The sequence below is a fragment of the Myodes glareolus genome, chromosome 22 (assembly GCF_982192425.1).
Source record: "Myodes glareolus chromosome 22, mMyoGla1.1, whole genome shotgun sequence".
Lineage (NCBI taxonomy): Eukaryota > Metazoa > Chordata > Mammalia > Rodentia > Cricetidae > Myodes > Myodes glareolus.
In genome coordinates this window covers 11,832,093-11,845,251 of record NC_142047.1, presented here as the reverse complement: position 1 = coordinate 11,845,251, position 13,159 = coordinate 11,832,093, and the positions used below count along the sequence as shown (strand labels likewise).

At 46.7% G+C, this 13,159-nt stretch overlaps 1 protein-coding gene across 1 annotated transcript; it reads right to left on the bottom strand.

Moving 5' to 3' along the window:
- Positions 1-78: 78 nt before the first annotated feature.
- Ndufb7 (NADH:ubiquinone oxidoreductase subunit B7) lies at positions 79-5,511 on the bottom strand. Its single transcript, XM_048444535.3, has 3 exons — positions 5,321-5,511; positions 441-609; positions 79-270 (listed from the first exon to the last, which is right to left on the bottom strand). Exons 1-3 carry the CDS (start codon positions 5,430-5,432, stop codon positions 138-140), a joined length of 414 nt encoding a protein of 137 aa, XP_048300492.3. The 5' UTR covers positions 5,433-5,511; the 3' UTR covers positions 79-137.
- Positions 5,512-13,159: the final 7,648 nt, after the last annotated feature.

The following is a 13,159-nucleotide window of genomic DNA, read 5'->3' as shown; positions in this document are numbered from 1 at the left end:
GACTTGGGCTTTGTGTTCTGTAGAAGTACGGGGACCACACTGTTCCTCCCACCCTCGAGGCAGTGCAGACAAAAAGGCTGGGCAGGTGACCCAAGACTTTTATTTCACTGACAGGTCCACAGGCAGGTGGGTGACCCCTAGAGGGCCACCTCGGGGCCCACCTCTCCTTCTCCCTGGCCTTGGGCTATCCGTTCTGCCTTCTCTTCCCTCCGCTTCTTCCTCTGGAGCAGTCGCCGCTCACGTTCAAACTCCTTCATCCGCTTCACATAGCTGTGGGCAGAACAGACAGGGTTTCAGTGCCCTAGGTGCCTGACTCCATCCCCAGCCACCAGGAAACCCTTGCTAGGGTGAGGCTTCGCAGTAAATTCTGGCTTAGCCCCCCTCCCAGATGACTCCAGCCTCTTCCCCGTGTCCATGTGTGGGGGTGCAGGGCAACTCACTCCAGGTGCTCGCAGTAGTCCCAGTCATGCTGCTCATGCTTGCACGCCAGGAAGTTGGGGAAGCTGTCCCGCTTGCACTTTAACAGCCGGATGAGGTAGTGGGCGCAGTAGTCACGCTGCTGCAGGGTCAGCTGGGCATCATTCATCTCCTGTTGCGTGGCCACCATCACTGTGGGAGGAGAGAGGCTTTCAGCACCAGAGCCAGCCCCCAGCTCCACCAATCCCTTGGGTGCACACAGCACAAATGAGCCACACCAGGGTGTCCCTCATTGGTTTAGAACCCATTTGAATTATGGCCTCACCCTGATAGAAGGAAGGGGCACTGTTCCTTTGGGTTTTGTGAGAACTGGTACGGAGTTTTCAACACATCCTTTCCTCTAGCGACACACTGCTGTCTGCCAAAAAGTCCCAATGGAGGTGGAGCTCTGCGTCCCCTCTACAGAGAGATGCCCGTTCCAGCATGGGTGCTGCCAGCTAAGCCAACATGAAGTGTCTCAGGAATGCATCATTAGGCGGTGCCAGTGCAGCCAGCCTAGTGTACAAGTTCATTGCTAACTTCTAGGATGTTGGAACTGTCATGGATGGGTCTGATGTCGACACAAATGTCACCATGTACGTGGCGTACACTGAGTGCTCCGGCCTTGGCAAGGTGATTACTCTAGACTGGGATGTCTCATCCCTGGGTTAGGAACAGTTGCCATACCCCAGCCTGTACCCACTGTGCCCCCACAATCCCACTTCTTTGTCACTCAGCAGGACTCAGTCTGCTGTGTCTGCAGGCTGACCTCTCCACCCGTGCCTTGGTCCCAGCCCCCTTTCCTTGCATTAAACCATGCTCCCACAGAAGGCCTGGTGGCTCAAGGCCTGCACCCCAGCTGTGCAGATCACACGTTTAAGACCTGCCTAGGCTACAGAGTGCGTTCAAGGCCAATGCGGGCAGCCAAGGAGGAGAACCCTCATGTGAAACAATGTATAAAAGTTGGCTGGAAAAATGGCTCAGTGGCTCTTGTCGAGAACTGGGGTTTTGTTCCTAAAACCCATGTTAGGCAGCTCACAGCCACTGCCTTTAACTCCAGCTCTAGGGGATCTAATGCCCTCTCTGGCCTTGTTTGGCCCCTGAACTCTTATGGCCAAATCTCTACACAGACACGTAATCAAAATAAAATAAAACAAAGACAGCGGTCGTGCGCTTGCCTAGTATGCATGAGGTCTTAGGGAATCCTCACCCTCACTAACCACCATGTTCCAGTCACTGCTGTCCTTCCTCAGTGCTGTCGTCTCCTGCTCTGCTTCCAGATCGCATCCTCCTTCTCACGTGGACTCAGGTCCTTGTGACAGCCTGGTGCCCAGACAGGACCCAGGGCTGGCCTCAGGGAAGGCTTTCCCCGCCTTCTTTGTTGCACTCGCCTCCCAATTCGGGTTTCCAAACCCCTCTCTACAGCCGTCACGGGGTCTGACCTACACCTCTACAGCCGTCACGGGGTCTGACCCACACCTACAGCCGTCACGGGGTCTGATCCACACCTCTACAGCCGTCACGGGGTTCTGACCCACACCTCTGTTGTTACTCTAGTTGGCTGATGAAGCCAGCGTGGTCGCTCCATGCTACACCTCTGTACTCGGGCCCAGGGCTCACTTCACAGGCAGGCAAGCTCTTGCTGGAGCCACCCAGCCTGGAGGTCAGGTTAGCAACCCAATCCTGTTTCATCTCCAGTTCACAGTAGGCCGCAGCAAGGCTTTAGTGCACTGCGCCTGCTAAGGAACATAGCGGGGAGCCAGGCAGGTAGATGGTATCCGTCTTCAGAGGGAGACAAAGTAGGCAGAATATACTCATTACCTGGCAGCCTTATTGACCAGGGGTCAATAAGACCAAAAACCAGGGGTATGGAATGTTTGAAAGGGGGGCCAGAAGGTGAGGGGTGAGCCAGGTTAAATGGTCCAAAGCCTTGAGGCAACAGGACTGGTATCAGGGCTGCCCCACCTCCTGGGCCAGGCCCTGAGCCCAAGGAAGGTGGCAATGTCCTTTTCAGTGACTGGGAAAGTGAGTACGGGAGGTCTGAGGGGAGGTCAGAGCTCTGAGACTGCAGGGTACATGCCAGCCATTAAAGGCAGAGGGAAGGGTGCATGCCAGTAATCTCAGCAACCAGGAGACTGAGGTAAGAGGATTTTAAGTTTGAGGCTAGCCTGTGCTATATAGCAAGATCTAGAGCAGATTCAGGCTGGGCCTGTTGGCTTTTCCCTGTGATCTCAACACTTAAGACGCTGAGGGGGGATTTAGAGTTTGTGACCAGTCCGCTACACAATGAAACCTTGTGTTAAAAATTAAGGCAGCACGGAGGGTGTGGTGGTTCCAGGGAGGGAGAAGGTGGAGAATGACTCAAGGAAGACACTCGGAATGCGGACTCCCGGCCAACACATGTGTGCATACACGGCCAACACACGTGTGCATACACGTACACACCCACAACAAAGCACTAACAGCAATTTAAATAAAAAGCCATCAGTGTCATTCCTGAGTTCAAAGTTAAAGCTTCCCTTGGAGATAAACTTGGCAGGACACTGCACACAAGGCAGTTGGGAACTCTCCAGGACAGGACATACAGGCCTTGGCTTCTAGGCACTCAATAGCGAACTGAGGAAGAATCAGAGTCCAGGGAGATGGAGGTGGCCAATGTACAACTGAGGAATGACGGTGGGGCTTAGTGATTGGGCTGAGGAGTTTTGAGAGAAGCTCTTCATTAAGGGAGAAGCTGGGGAGGGTGAGGCCAGAACAGGATTTGACAGCTGGTTTTAGACAGCGCTGCTGTGTCCTGCTGCTGCATCTACCATGTCTGGTCCGGGGGAATGTTGCAAAACCACTGATAGGCAGTGATTGACATGCTGACAGGAGACTGACTCCAAAGCAGGGTCCTTGCATTGAATAAGGGGTTCACCTGAAATGGGGGCTCTTCCAGGCAGATCATTTGGAGTAACAGGTGAGGAAGAGTTTGAGGACACACGGGAGTGGAGAGGGGAAGCTGTTCCTGCTTTCCAACAGGAGCATGCCTAAGATGGAGGAAGAGCCATGGAAGTAATCCGAAGGCTAGCATCACTGAGCACACTGGGCCTATGATCTCAGTGCTTCAGAGGCCGAAGGGAAAGGGCTGAGTTAGACCAGTCTGACTCCACAACAAGAAGGGGTCCAAGGAGGAAGCAACCTGGATACTGGGGCCACAGGACTGCCTGAGTTTTACCAGGGTTTTCTGGTTTAGCCAAGCCAGAGAGGCAGGGAATGCTGGTTATTTTCAAAGCCGATTGTGGGTAAAGCAGGGTGTCAGGTGGATAAGTGGCCTGCAGGCTCAGTTGGGGCTGGAGGACTCCCCAGAATCAGGGCCCTGGAGTGACGACACCACCTCCCAGCACACACCCTTTGGGCTCCATCCCCTGGAGGGTTCCCTGAGCAGTCACGACCTGTGCATGTGGAGGCCAGAAGACAGGGTCAGGTGTCTTCCTCACAGAACTTAGAGCTCACTTACTGGCCAGACTGACTGACCAGCGAGACCCGGCTCTGCCTTTGCCTCCCTGCACTGGGAGCACTGCACTGGGAGCACTGGTGCAGCTCCACCAGCCTTTCACACGTGACAGCTTTCTCCTACATAAAAACCTCTTTTGTTTGTATGTTTGCTTTTTGTTTCAAGTCAGGGATTCTCTGTGTAGCCTTGGCTGTCCTGGAATTTGCTTTGGAGACCAGACTGGCCTGGAACTCACAGAGATTCACCTGCCTCTGCCTCCCAAGTGCTGCAATTAAAGGTGTGTGCCACCAAGCCAGGGAGGAGAGCTTTATTGAACTGGACATAAATGACAGCTTTAGGAAGCCCTGAAACTGACCTGATTCACTAGGTCACTCCTTCCTCAAGCTTCCCTAGGCTGTAAAGACTGCCCAGAGACCAGTGCAGATCAGCCAAGCTCCCTGGAGGAAGGAGATTAAACAAGCGGTCACTATTGCTGGGGTAGGCTTTTGGTGACGGTGGCTGTGCCACTTCTGCTCCAGTAACTGCAGTATAGCTCACTGATTCACCAAGCTGAACTTCACTGCTATCCTTACCTTGGTTCCCTACATTTGTATCTTTACATTGGTTCCCTACCTGGGCTGATAAGACTTCTGTTCACGTTTCCACAAGGGGATTCGAACTCATGCTACTCCCAGCCTACACCACAAGCCTTTTGGGAAAGCAAATTTGTACCTTTCCTTTGCTTAAAAGTGAGGGCTCCATCCGTCCGTGGAACCAGCTTCATTAATTCCATACACATGCCTCTTATTAGTCTTTGCTTCCACTGCCTGTCACGAAACCTGCTTCCACACCTCAGGTTTTGCTTCCCACATCTGCTTGCCCAATAGGCTCCCCGAAGATAGTGCCAGTGTCTCTCTGCTACCATGGAGCATCCCAAGTGCCAAAATGGGACTTTGCCCAGAACTGTCACTCTGTAAGTCTGAGATGTCACCACACAGGAAGAACAAGGGCCGTGCATGTACACAAAAAGGCCCTGGGCTCTATTCTCAGCACATCACACAGACAAGACAGATGTACCGTATTACCGCCCCACCTCCGACCTTATTATACATAGTTAAATATGAGTGACACCTGTACAGAGACGCATATCTGTATGCATCACCTGTATGGAGAACACGTCCCTGGGCTCCGCGTCCCTAGGCTTCCTCCCAGGACGAAGAGTACCTCGTTTTCCCCGCTCTCGGCTGTCCGGTCCCAGCCCTTTGCTCCAGCCATACCCGTACAGCCCCCACATTAGAGGAGTTCAGGCGCTCTCCCGACCCGACCCTCTGCAGACAGGCAACACCGAGTTCCGCGGGGTCTGCGGTCGCGCCTGCGCTCTGAGCTCACCGCGCTCCTTGCGCTCCGGGAAGCCGTAGTCCGGCGGGAAGCTGGGCATCTGCAGGGGATCAGGCTCCACCGAGGCGTCCCAAGCATAGCGCCGGACCAGGTGCGCCCCCATAGCTGCTCTGTCTCACCCTCCTTTGGCAGCCGGGGTCACCTCGCTCGCACCTGGAAGCACTGCTCCTATCAGTGCCACAGCTTCCGGGTCATCTAGCCCTCCGTGGGGGTCATGGAGATGAGCGGGAGAGAAGGCTTCCTGGCCTGCTGGCACCCTCTGGCGGTCTGGAGGAGACAGGGCCGTGCGGCGGCGGCTAGTTGACTAGATTGGTTGTCCAGGGAGCTCCGGTGGTTGGCCTGTCTATGCTTCCTCTGCCCAGTGATAGGATTACCAAGCCTGCAGTATACATGGATACTGAGGACACTGCATGTTTGCATAGCAAGCATTTTATAGACGGAACCGTTTCTCAAGCTCATATTCTTTTTTTAAATTTTGTTTTTTTCTGTTGGGATAGACCCCAAAGCCTACCGCACAGTAGACAAGTGCTCTACCATTGAAGTACACCTCCGCTTCTAACCCCCGATCTCCGTTCACTTTTTATAGGGGTATCGGTGTGCATATATGTGTGTAGGAGTGTATCTGGAGGTCTGAGGTCAACTCTGGGTACCATTACTCTGGCGCTGTCCATCTTGACTGAGATAGTGTCTCACGCTGGCTTTAAACTCTCCAAGTAGGCTAGGCTGGCTGGCCAGCAGGTCCGAGGGATTTAACTATCTGCCTGTCTGTGGTTCTGGATGGCAAGCATGTGCCACCACACCAAAACCTTTCTGAAGTGGGGTTTGGGGACTGAATTTAGGTCCTTGTGTCTGTAAAGCAATCATGGCAATGACTGAGCCCTCCTCCCAGTTGTTCTAAAAATAATACGTTTGTGATCCTGGGTTAGAACACAGTAAGCGAGTGCTCTACCACTGAGCATCCCCACCCCCCAGGCCAATCCTGACAATGGGCCAGGCAGACCTGTTGGTCTTGGAAGCCTGGATCTTCCCAGAGTTTCTGAAGGAGCCACCCTCTTCCTTGCTCCCAAACACAGATGAGCCCTTCTTCTGTGCCACCGTCAGGGCGAATCCTCCCGCTCCTTGTCTTGCCCTCAGCACTCTTCCACAATGTTCCCCAAGCCTTAGGTGTACAGGTTGCATTGCCAATGCATTAATTTAGAGTGGGCGTCCCATGGTCAATTGTTCTCTGCATTTTGACCAGTTATGGATTTCTGTAATGAGCTCCGTTTGCTGCTGCATCTGCTGCAAAAAAGCATCGTTGAAGGGTGAGAGCATTACTTATCTTTGTGTCAAAGGAAAAGTATTTAGAATGCAATTAAAAATTATAAAAAATTATACTGGTTTAGGACAATCTCAGTAGGAGGTTCTCCTCTAGGGTCATGACCAGGTTTACAGTACCAGGCATGAAGTCCTTTCTGCAGCATAGAGTCCCTTCTGCTGAACATGCCTACAGTTCAATTAGATGGGTGCTGGCTGTCCCCGAGATGTGACTTGCACCCTTGCTGCAATAGCATTGCTGTGTGTCATGGGCATTCTGGCTGGGTAGCCAGCTCTTCAGTGCTTTTTTTTTTCTTGTGTCAGCTTGCACAGCCTCTTCAGGTATTATGGGATAGTTCTCAGGGAGGAGGTAGAGGGTCAGCTCTAGCTCCATTCCGCTAGGTTCCGTGTCTGAGTGTGTGTTTTCGGAATTAGGGTTTTCTCCATGTCTCTCTGTCACACGTACCCTCTTTATATCCCTGTATCTCTCTCTCTGTCTCTCCCACACTGTCTTCCTCTCTCTTTCTCTCACACACTGTCTTCCTCTCTCTGTCTCTCCCACACTGTCTTCCTCTCTCTTTCTCTCACACACTGTCTTCCTCTCTCTGTCTCTCACACACTGTCTTCCATCTTTCAGTCTCAGTCACAAATACACGATTCTCTTGTGTCACAGTGCTCTCTGTCTCTGACTGTGTCTCAGATGCCCACACTTCTTTCTGCCGACCTCTCTCTCTCTGTATCTCTGTGTCTCTGTATCTCCCACACTCTCAGTCTTCCCATGTGTCTTACTCTACATCCCCTGCCTCTATTTCTCTTTGTCACACACACAGTGTTTCTTTGTCTCTGTGTCACACACAAACACAGTCTCTGTGTGTCAGTTCACTTCTCTCCCGTCTTTTCTGTCGCTCCTCTCTCTCTGACCTGAATGTCTCATGCAGATAGTCTTTTTCTTTCTCTCTCTGTCACAATACACTCTGCCTCTTACTTGTGTGTCTCTGTATCTCACTCATATTTTCTGTTTCTGTCTCTCTGTCCTTTGTCCCTGCCTCTTGGTGTGTCATACACATGCTGTCTGTCTCTTTCCCTCTTTGTTTTTATCTGTCTGTCTCTTTCTGTCACATGCACACACTCTTTCTTTGTCCCTCTCTGTGTGTCACACACACACACACACACACACACTCACACACTCACACACTCATACACACCCGTCTGTCTTTCTCGCTCACATTTTCTGTTTCTGTCTCTCTGTCTTTTGTCCCCGCCTCTGTGCGTGTCATACAATGCTCTCCGTTGCTCTTTTCCTCTCCGACTCTCTGACTTTCCTGTGTTTTATGAACGCTCTAGCTCCCCATCTCTCCGTGTGCCCCCCGTCACATATAGCACACTGACTTTGCGTCTCTGCATTACATGCTCTGACTCATGTGTGACATTACATGTCACACACCCATGCTTTCTTTCTGTGTCACACAGTCTTTCTGTGTCTCTCACACACTCAAGTTCCCCCTTTCTTCCTCTGTTTCTCTGTGACACACATACTCACACTAATCTCTCTCTCTCTCTCTCTGTGTCTCACACAGTCTTTCAGTCTGTCTGTAATGGCTAATCGTGGTTGTCAGCTTTCCTACATCTGAAACTAGCTAAAACCCAAGCAGATGAGCACATGTGAGGGATTCTTTCCTGATTGAAAAATCCCGAAATCTGGATCGTTTGAAGTAGGAAGACCCATCCTAAATCTGGGTCATAGCTTCTTGTGGCAGCCCACGTGAATGGACATGGGAGAAGGAAGCTCTCTCTTTTGCCTGCTTGTCCTCACTCCTGCTGGCAAGTTCATCTGTCCTGTTGCTGAGGCATCCATCCCTTTGCTGGCATTGGAATCTACTTCTTTGGGATTCTACTGTAGGCGGAAGACCAGCAGTCCTGTAGGATGCCAGCGCCAGGCTGGGGCTGTGAGACGTGCAGCCCCATTGACTGAACAACTACTGGACTCTTGGCTTGTCCTTCAGGGGTGTGCATCGTTGGACTGCTTAGCTCTCCACCTGTAAGTCCCTGTCGTTCTCTATGTATCCACCAGTGTTAGCTTTCCCTCCCCACATTACTCCCTCTCTCATTTAAAAACTCCCTGACTAATCTTGTTCTTATATCTTTATAAAAATATATTGTATTTACTCTTCCTTTGGAGATCTTCTCCTTCCTCCTCATCCCTCACTAGATACCTAAGTTGTGGCTATAGAGATTGTAGTACAGATATGGAAGACTTAAAAACTAATATCCACACATGAGAGAAACATACAGTATTTGTTAGGCTGGGTTACCTCATTGAGGATGATTTTTTTTCTAGCTCCTTTATTTAGTGGCAAATTTCATAATTTCTTTTTTTTGTTTTTGTAGACAAATATTTATCTGAGTTTATTTTTTTACCTGTTATATTGTTAGTGAATCTAAATTGATCTATTTTTTATTGATTTTTATTGAGCTCTACATTTTTCTCTGCCCCCTCCCCTTTAACCCTCTCCCAAGGTTCCCATGCTCCCAATTTACTCAGGCGATCTTATCTTTTTCTACCTCCCACGTAGATTAGATCCATGTATGTCTCTCTTAGGGTCTTCATCGTTGTCTAGGTTCTCTGGGATTGTGATTTGGTTTTCTTTGCTTTATGTTTAAAGAATCACTCATAAGTGAGTACATATGATATTTGTCTTTCTGTGTCTGGGTTCCTCACTCATAATGATGCTTTATAGCTCCATCCATTTGCCTGCAAAATTCAAGATGTCATTATTTTTTTCTGCTGTGTAGTACTCCATTGTGTAAATGTACCACATTTTCCTTATCCATTCTTTGGTCGAAGGGCATTTAGGTTGTTTCCAGGTTCTGGCTATGACAAACAATGCTGCTATGAACATAGCTGAGCACATGTCCTTGTGGCACAATTGAACATTCTTTGGATATATACCCAAAAGTGGTATTGCTGGGTCTTGAGGTGGGTTGTTTGCTAATTTTCCGAGAAATCGCCACACTGACATCCAAAGGGGCTGTACCAGCTTGCACTCACACCAGCAATGCAGGAGTGTTCTCTTTTCCCCACATCCTCTTCAGCATAAGTTGTCATCAGTGTTTTTGATCTTGGCCATTCTTTTTTTTTAACTTTATAAATAATGCCAAACAAAATTTCTACTTCCTCCCCTCCTCCCGCTTCCCTCCCCACTTCCCTCCACATTCCCCTCCTCCAGTCCTGAGAGAGGGCAAGGTACCCTGCCCTGTGGGAAGTCCAAGGCCCTCCTCGCTACATCCAGGCAGTACATGCAGTAGAGACAAATCCCAGTGCCATTATCATTGGCTTCTCATTATCATTACCACCAGAGAGATGTCCCCAAGGCTATTCAAGAGTTAACTGGGATGCTATAGAAATATTAGATTTGAAGAGATTTAAGAAAGCGACAGTTTCATATGGTATGCATTCACCTTTTGTGAAGCAGATGTTAAATTCATGGGCTACCTGGAACAGGATTATTTCACAAGACTGGAAAGATTTAGTTACAGCAGTATTGGAAGCTGCTCCTTAGTTACAGTGGAGTACCTGGTGGAGAGAGGAAGCTAGGGCCATTGAACAGCAAGATAGGATTAGAGATTACGAGATTTCCCAAGACAAAATCTTCAGTGAGGGTCATTATGCTGATGTGGAAAGACAGACTATATTTGATGATCATACCTTTCCCCTATGCCATACAGCATCTTTGAATGCTTGAGACAAGATTAAAGAATCAGGAAAGAGAACTGAGCCATTTCCTACAATTGTGTAAGACCCAAAAGAAGCCTTCACTGAAGTTTTACAAAGATTGACTTCAGTTGTAAATATCATATCCAGAAGTTAGACAACTATTAAATAAATCTTTGGGTTTTGAAAATTCTAATTCTGAATGTAAAAGGTGATCAGGCCTTTAAACGCAAGATCAGAACCCATAGATGAATGGATTAGAAATACAGCTGATATTGGGTCTCACACTTATGATGATACTTGGATAGGAGAAATGACTTCTAAAAATTTTAAGAAAAATCAAAAGGCTAGCTGTTTTAATTGTGGTAAATCAGATCATCTGAAAAGAGATTATAGGCAAGGCATTTCTAAGAACAATGTTTTTTTCTAGGCAGAATCCAAATAGAAGGCCCATGTCTTCTGGAACACACAGAAGATGTGGCAAAGGCAACATGGGATAGGCAAGGAGATCCTTTGTCACTTGGAAATGCCAGAGGGTGCTTCTCTCAGACCCCCATATCAAATATGATTCAATCATTCCCTGTCAGCATTGGGGAAGCTCCTATACAGAACAATTAAAAGTCTAATGCCTGTCATAGAAAACCGTACTGCTTTTTGGATGACAGAACAGCTTTAGAAGATAAAGTTTTTAGGAAAAACCATAAAGCAAATATTTTGATAAACTTCTATAAATGATCAAAGTCTAAAGTTAAAAATATGAATAAATGGCATTGTAATTGAGGATTTGGTAGTCACAGGAGCAGATATAACAATAATTACACCAAAATCTTAGCATCCAAGTTGGCCTCTTCAGGAGTTAATGTTCAGCTTTTAGGGATTGGAACTTTATCTCAAGTAAAACAAAGCATGAGATGGGTCAAATGTTTAGGGCCAGAAGACAGAGAGGATAATTAAAGTCATATGGTCTAACATAGTAAGGAACCTATGGGGATGTGACTTGTTACAGCAATGGAATATCCAGATTAATATTCCTCCAGTCTCAGAAACAAACCATAAACTAATATATATTTCTGAGAAAAATATTAGAAGGTATTATAAAGAATAGTCACTGACCATCCAGATGCAAATACCTTAGAGAAAATATTTGAGGAAGTAAAAAAAATTGCCTTGTTGGGGACTACAAATTACCCCTGAAAAAATAAAAAGAGATGATTATATTAATTACCTAGGATATAAGATAGGTTTACAAAATTTCAACCCTAGAAAATACAAATCAGGAGATATGAGTTATAAACTCTTAATGATTTTTAAAAATTGCTGGATGATATTAGCTAACTAGGATCCACAATTGGATTGACAACTCAACAACTAAGTATTTTATTCCAAACCTTGCAAGATGATAAGGACTTAAATAGTCCAGGAAAATTATCAACCAAAGCTGAGAAAGAACTATGATGGAGAAAAATATTGCAGGATGCACATGTGGATCATTTGGATTCAGAACTCAACTGTGTTCTAGTTATTCTACCTCCTACTTGTTCTCTTACTGGAATTCTTTCTTTCTTTCTTTCTTTCTTTCTTTCTTTCTTTCTTTCTTTCTTCCTTCCTTCCTTCCTTCCTTCCTTCCTTCCTTCCTTCCTTCCTTCCTTCTTCTTCTTTCTTTCTTTCTTTCTTTCTTTCTTTCTTTCTTTCTTTCTTTCTTTCTGAGACAGGGTTTATCTGTATAGCTTTGGAGCCTGTCCTGGAACATGCTCTAGTAGACCAGGCTGGCCTTGAACTCATAGAGATCCACCTGCCTCTGCCTCCCAAGTACTGAGATTAAAGGTGTGCCACCACCATCCAGCCCTAATGGAATTCTTTAGCAGAAAGAGGATAATATTTTGGAATAAACATTTTTACCACATAAACGGAGAAGAAAAATTAAAGACGTATGTAGAAAAGTTTCTGAACTGATTCTAAAAGGAAAATTGAGACCTCATCAATTAATGGGAATGAATCCAACAGAAATTGTGGTATATTTTACTAATGCTGAAATTTCCTCTTTATGAGTGGAAAATGAACATTGGCAAAGAATTTGAAGTAATATTTTGGGAGGGATTAACAATAAATGACCCCCAAAATAAGAGAATTCAATTTATAAAAAGAACCAGTTGGGTTCTTCCTCACATTATACAGGGAACACCAATATCTGGAGCTCCTAGGTTCTATACTGATGCAAGTAAATCAGGAAAGGCAGGTTTTAAGTTAGGTAATTTAAGTACAATGGCTCAAAGTCCTTAGGATTCTGCTCAATACTCAGAATTATATTGCTATTCTCATGGTATTATTAGATTTTCAGAACCTCTTAATATAGTTACTGACTCTCAATATGCAGAATGACTTGCTTTACATATTGAAACTGTTGAACCTATTCCAGAATTAAATTTGTTCTTTATTCAATTTGAAGATATAATCAGAAATAGAAATCACCCCTTTTATATAACACATATCATATCCCATACAGGTCTACCAGGCCTTCTGGCACAAGATAATGATGAAATTGATCAACTATTGGTAGGAAATGTGCTAGAAGTCTCAGAATTTCATAAGAAACACCACGTTAAGAGCAAGGTTTGAAAAAAGATTTTTTCATCTCTTGGCAACAAGCCAAGGAAATTATAAGGAAATGTCCTACTTCTATTTTTTATAACCAAACTTTATTACCTACAGAAAGTAGTCCAAAGAGTACTCAAAGGAGTGAAATTTGGCAAATGGATATGTTTTATTTTGCAGAGTTTTAAAAATTAAAATATGTACACCATACCATTGGTACACATTCAGGA

Coding starts and splice junctions, on each gene's coding strand:
- Ndufb7 (XM_048444535.3), bottom strand. CDS start 5,432: ATGGGGGCGCACCTGGTCCGGCGCTATGCTTGGGACGCCTCGGTGGAG. Junction 610..5,320: donor CCCGGAGCGCAAGGAGCGCG/GTGAGCTCAGAG, acceptor CTCCTCCCACAG/TGATGGTGGCCACGCAACAG. Junction 271..440: donor GACTACTGCGAGCACCTGGA/GTGAGTTGCCCT, acceptor TTCTGCCCACAG/CTATGTGAAGCGGATGAAGG.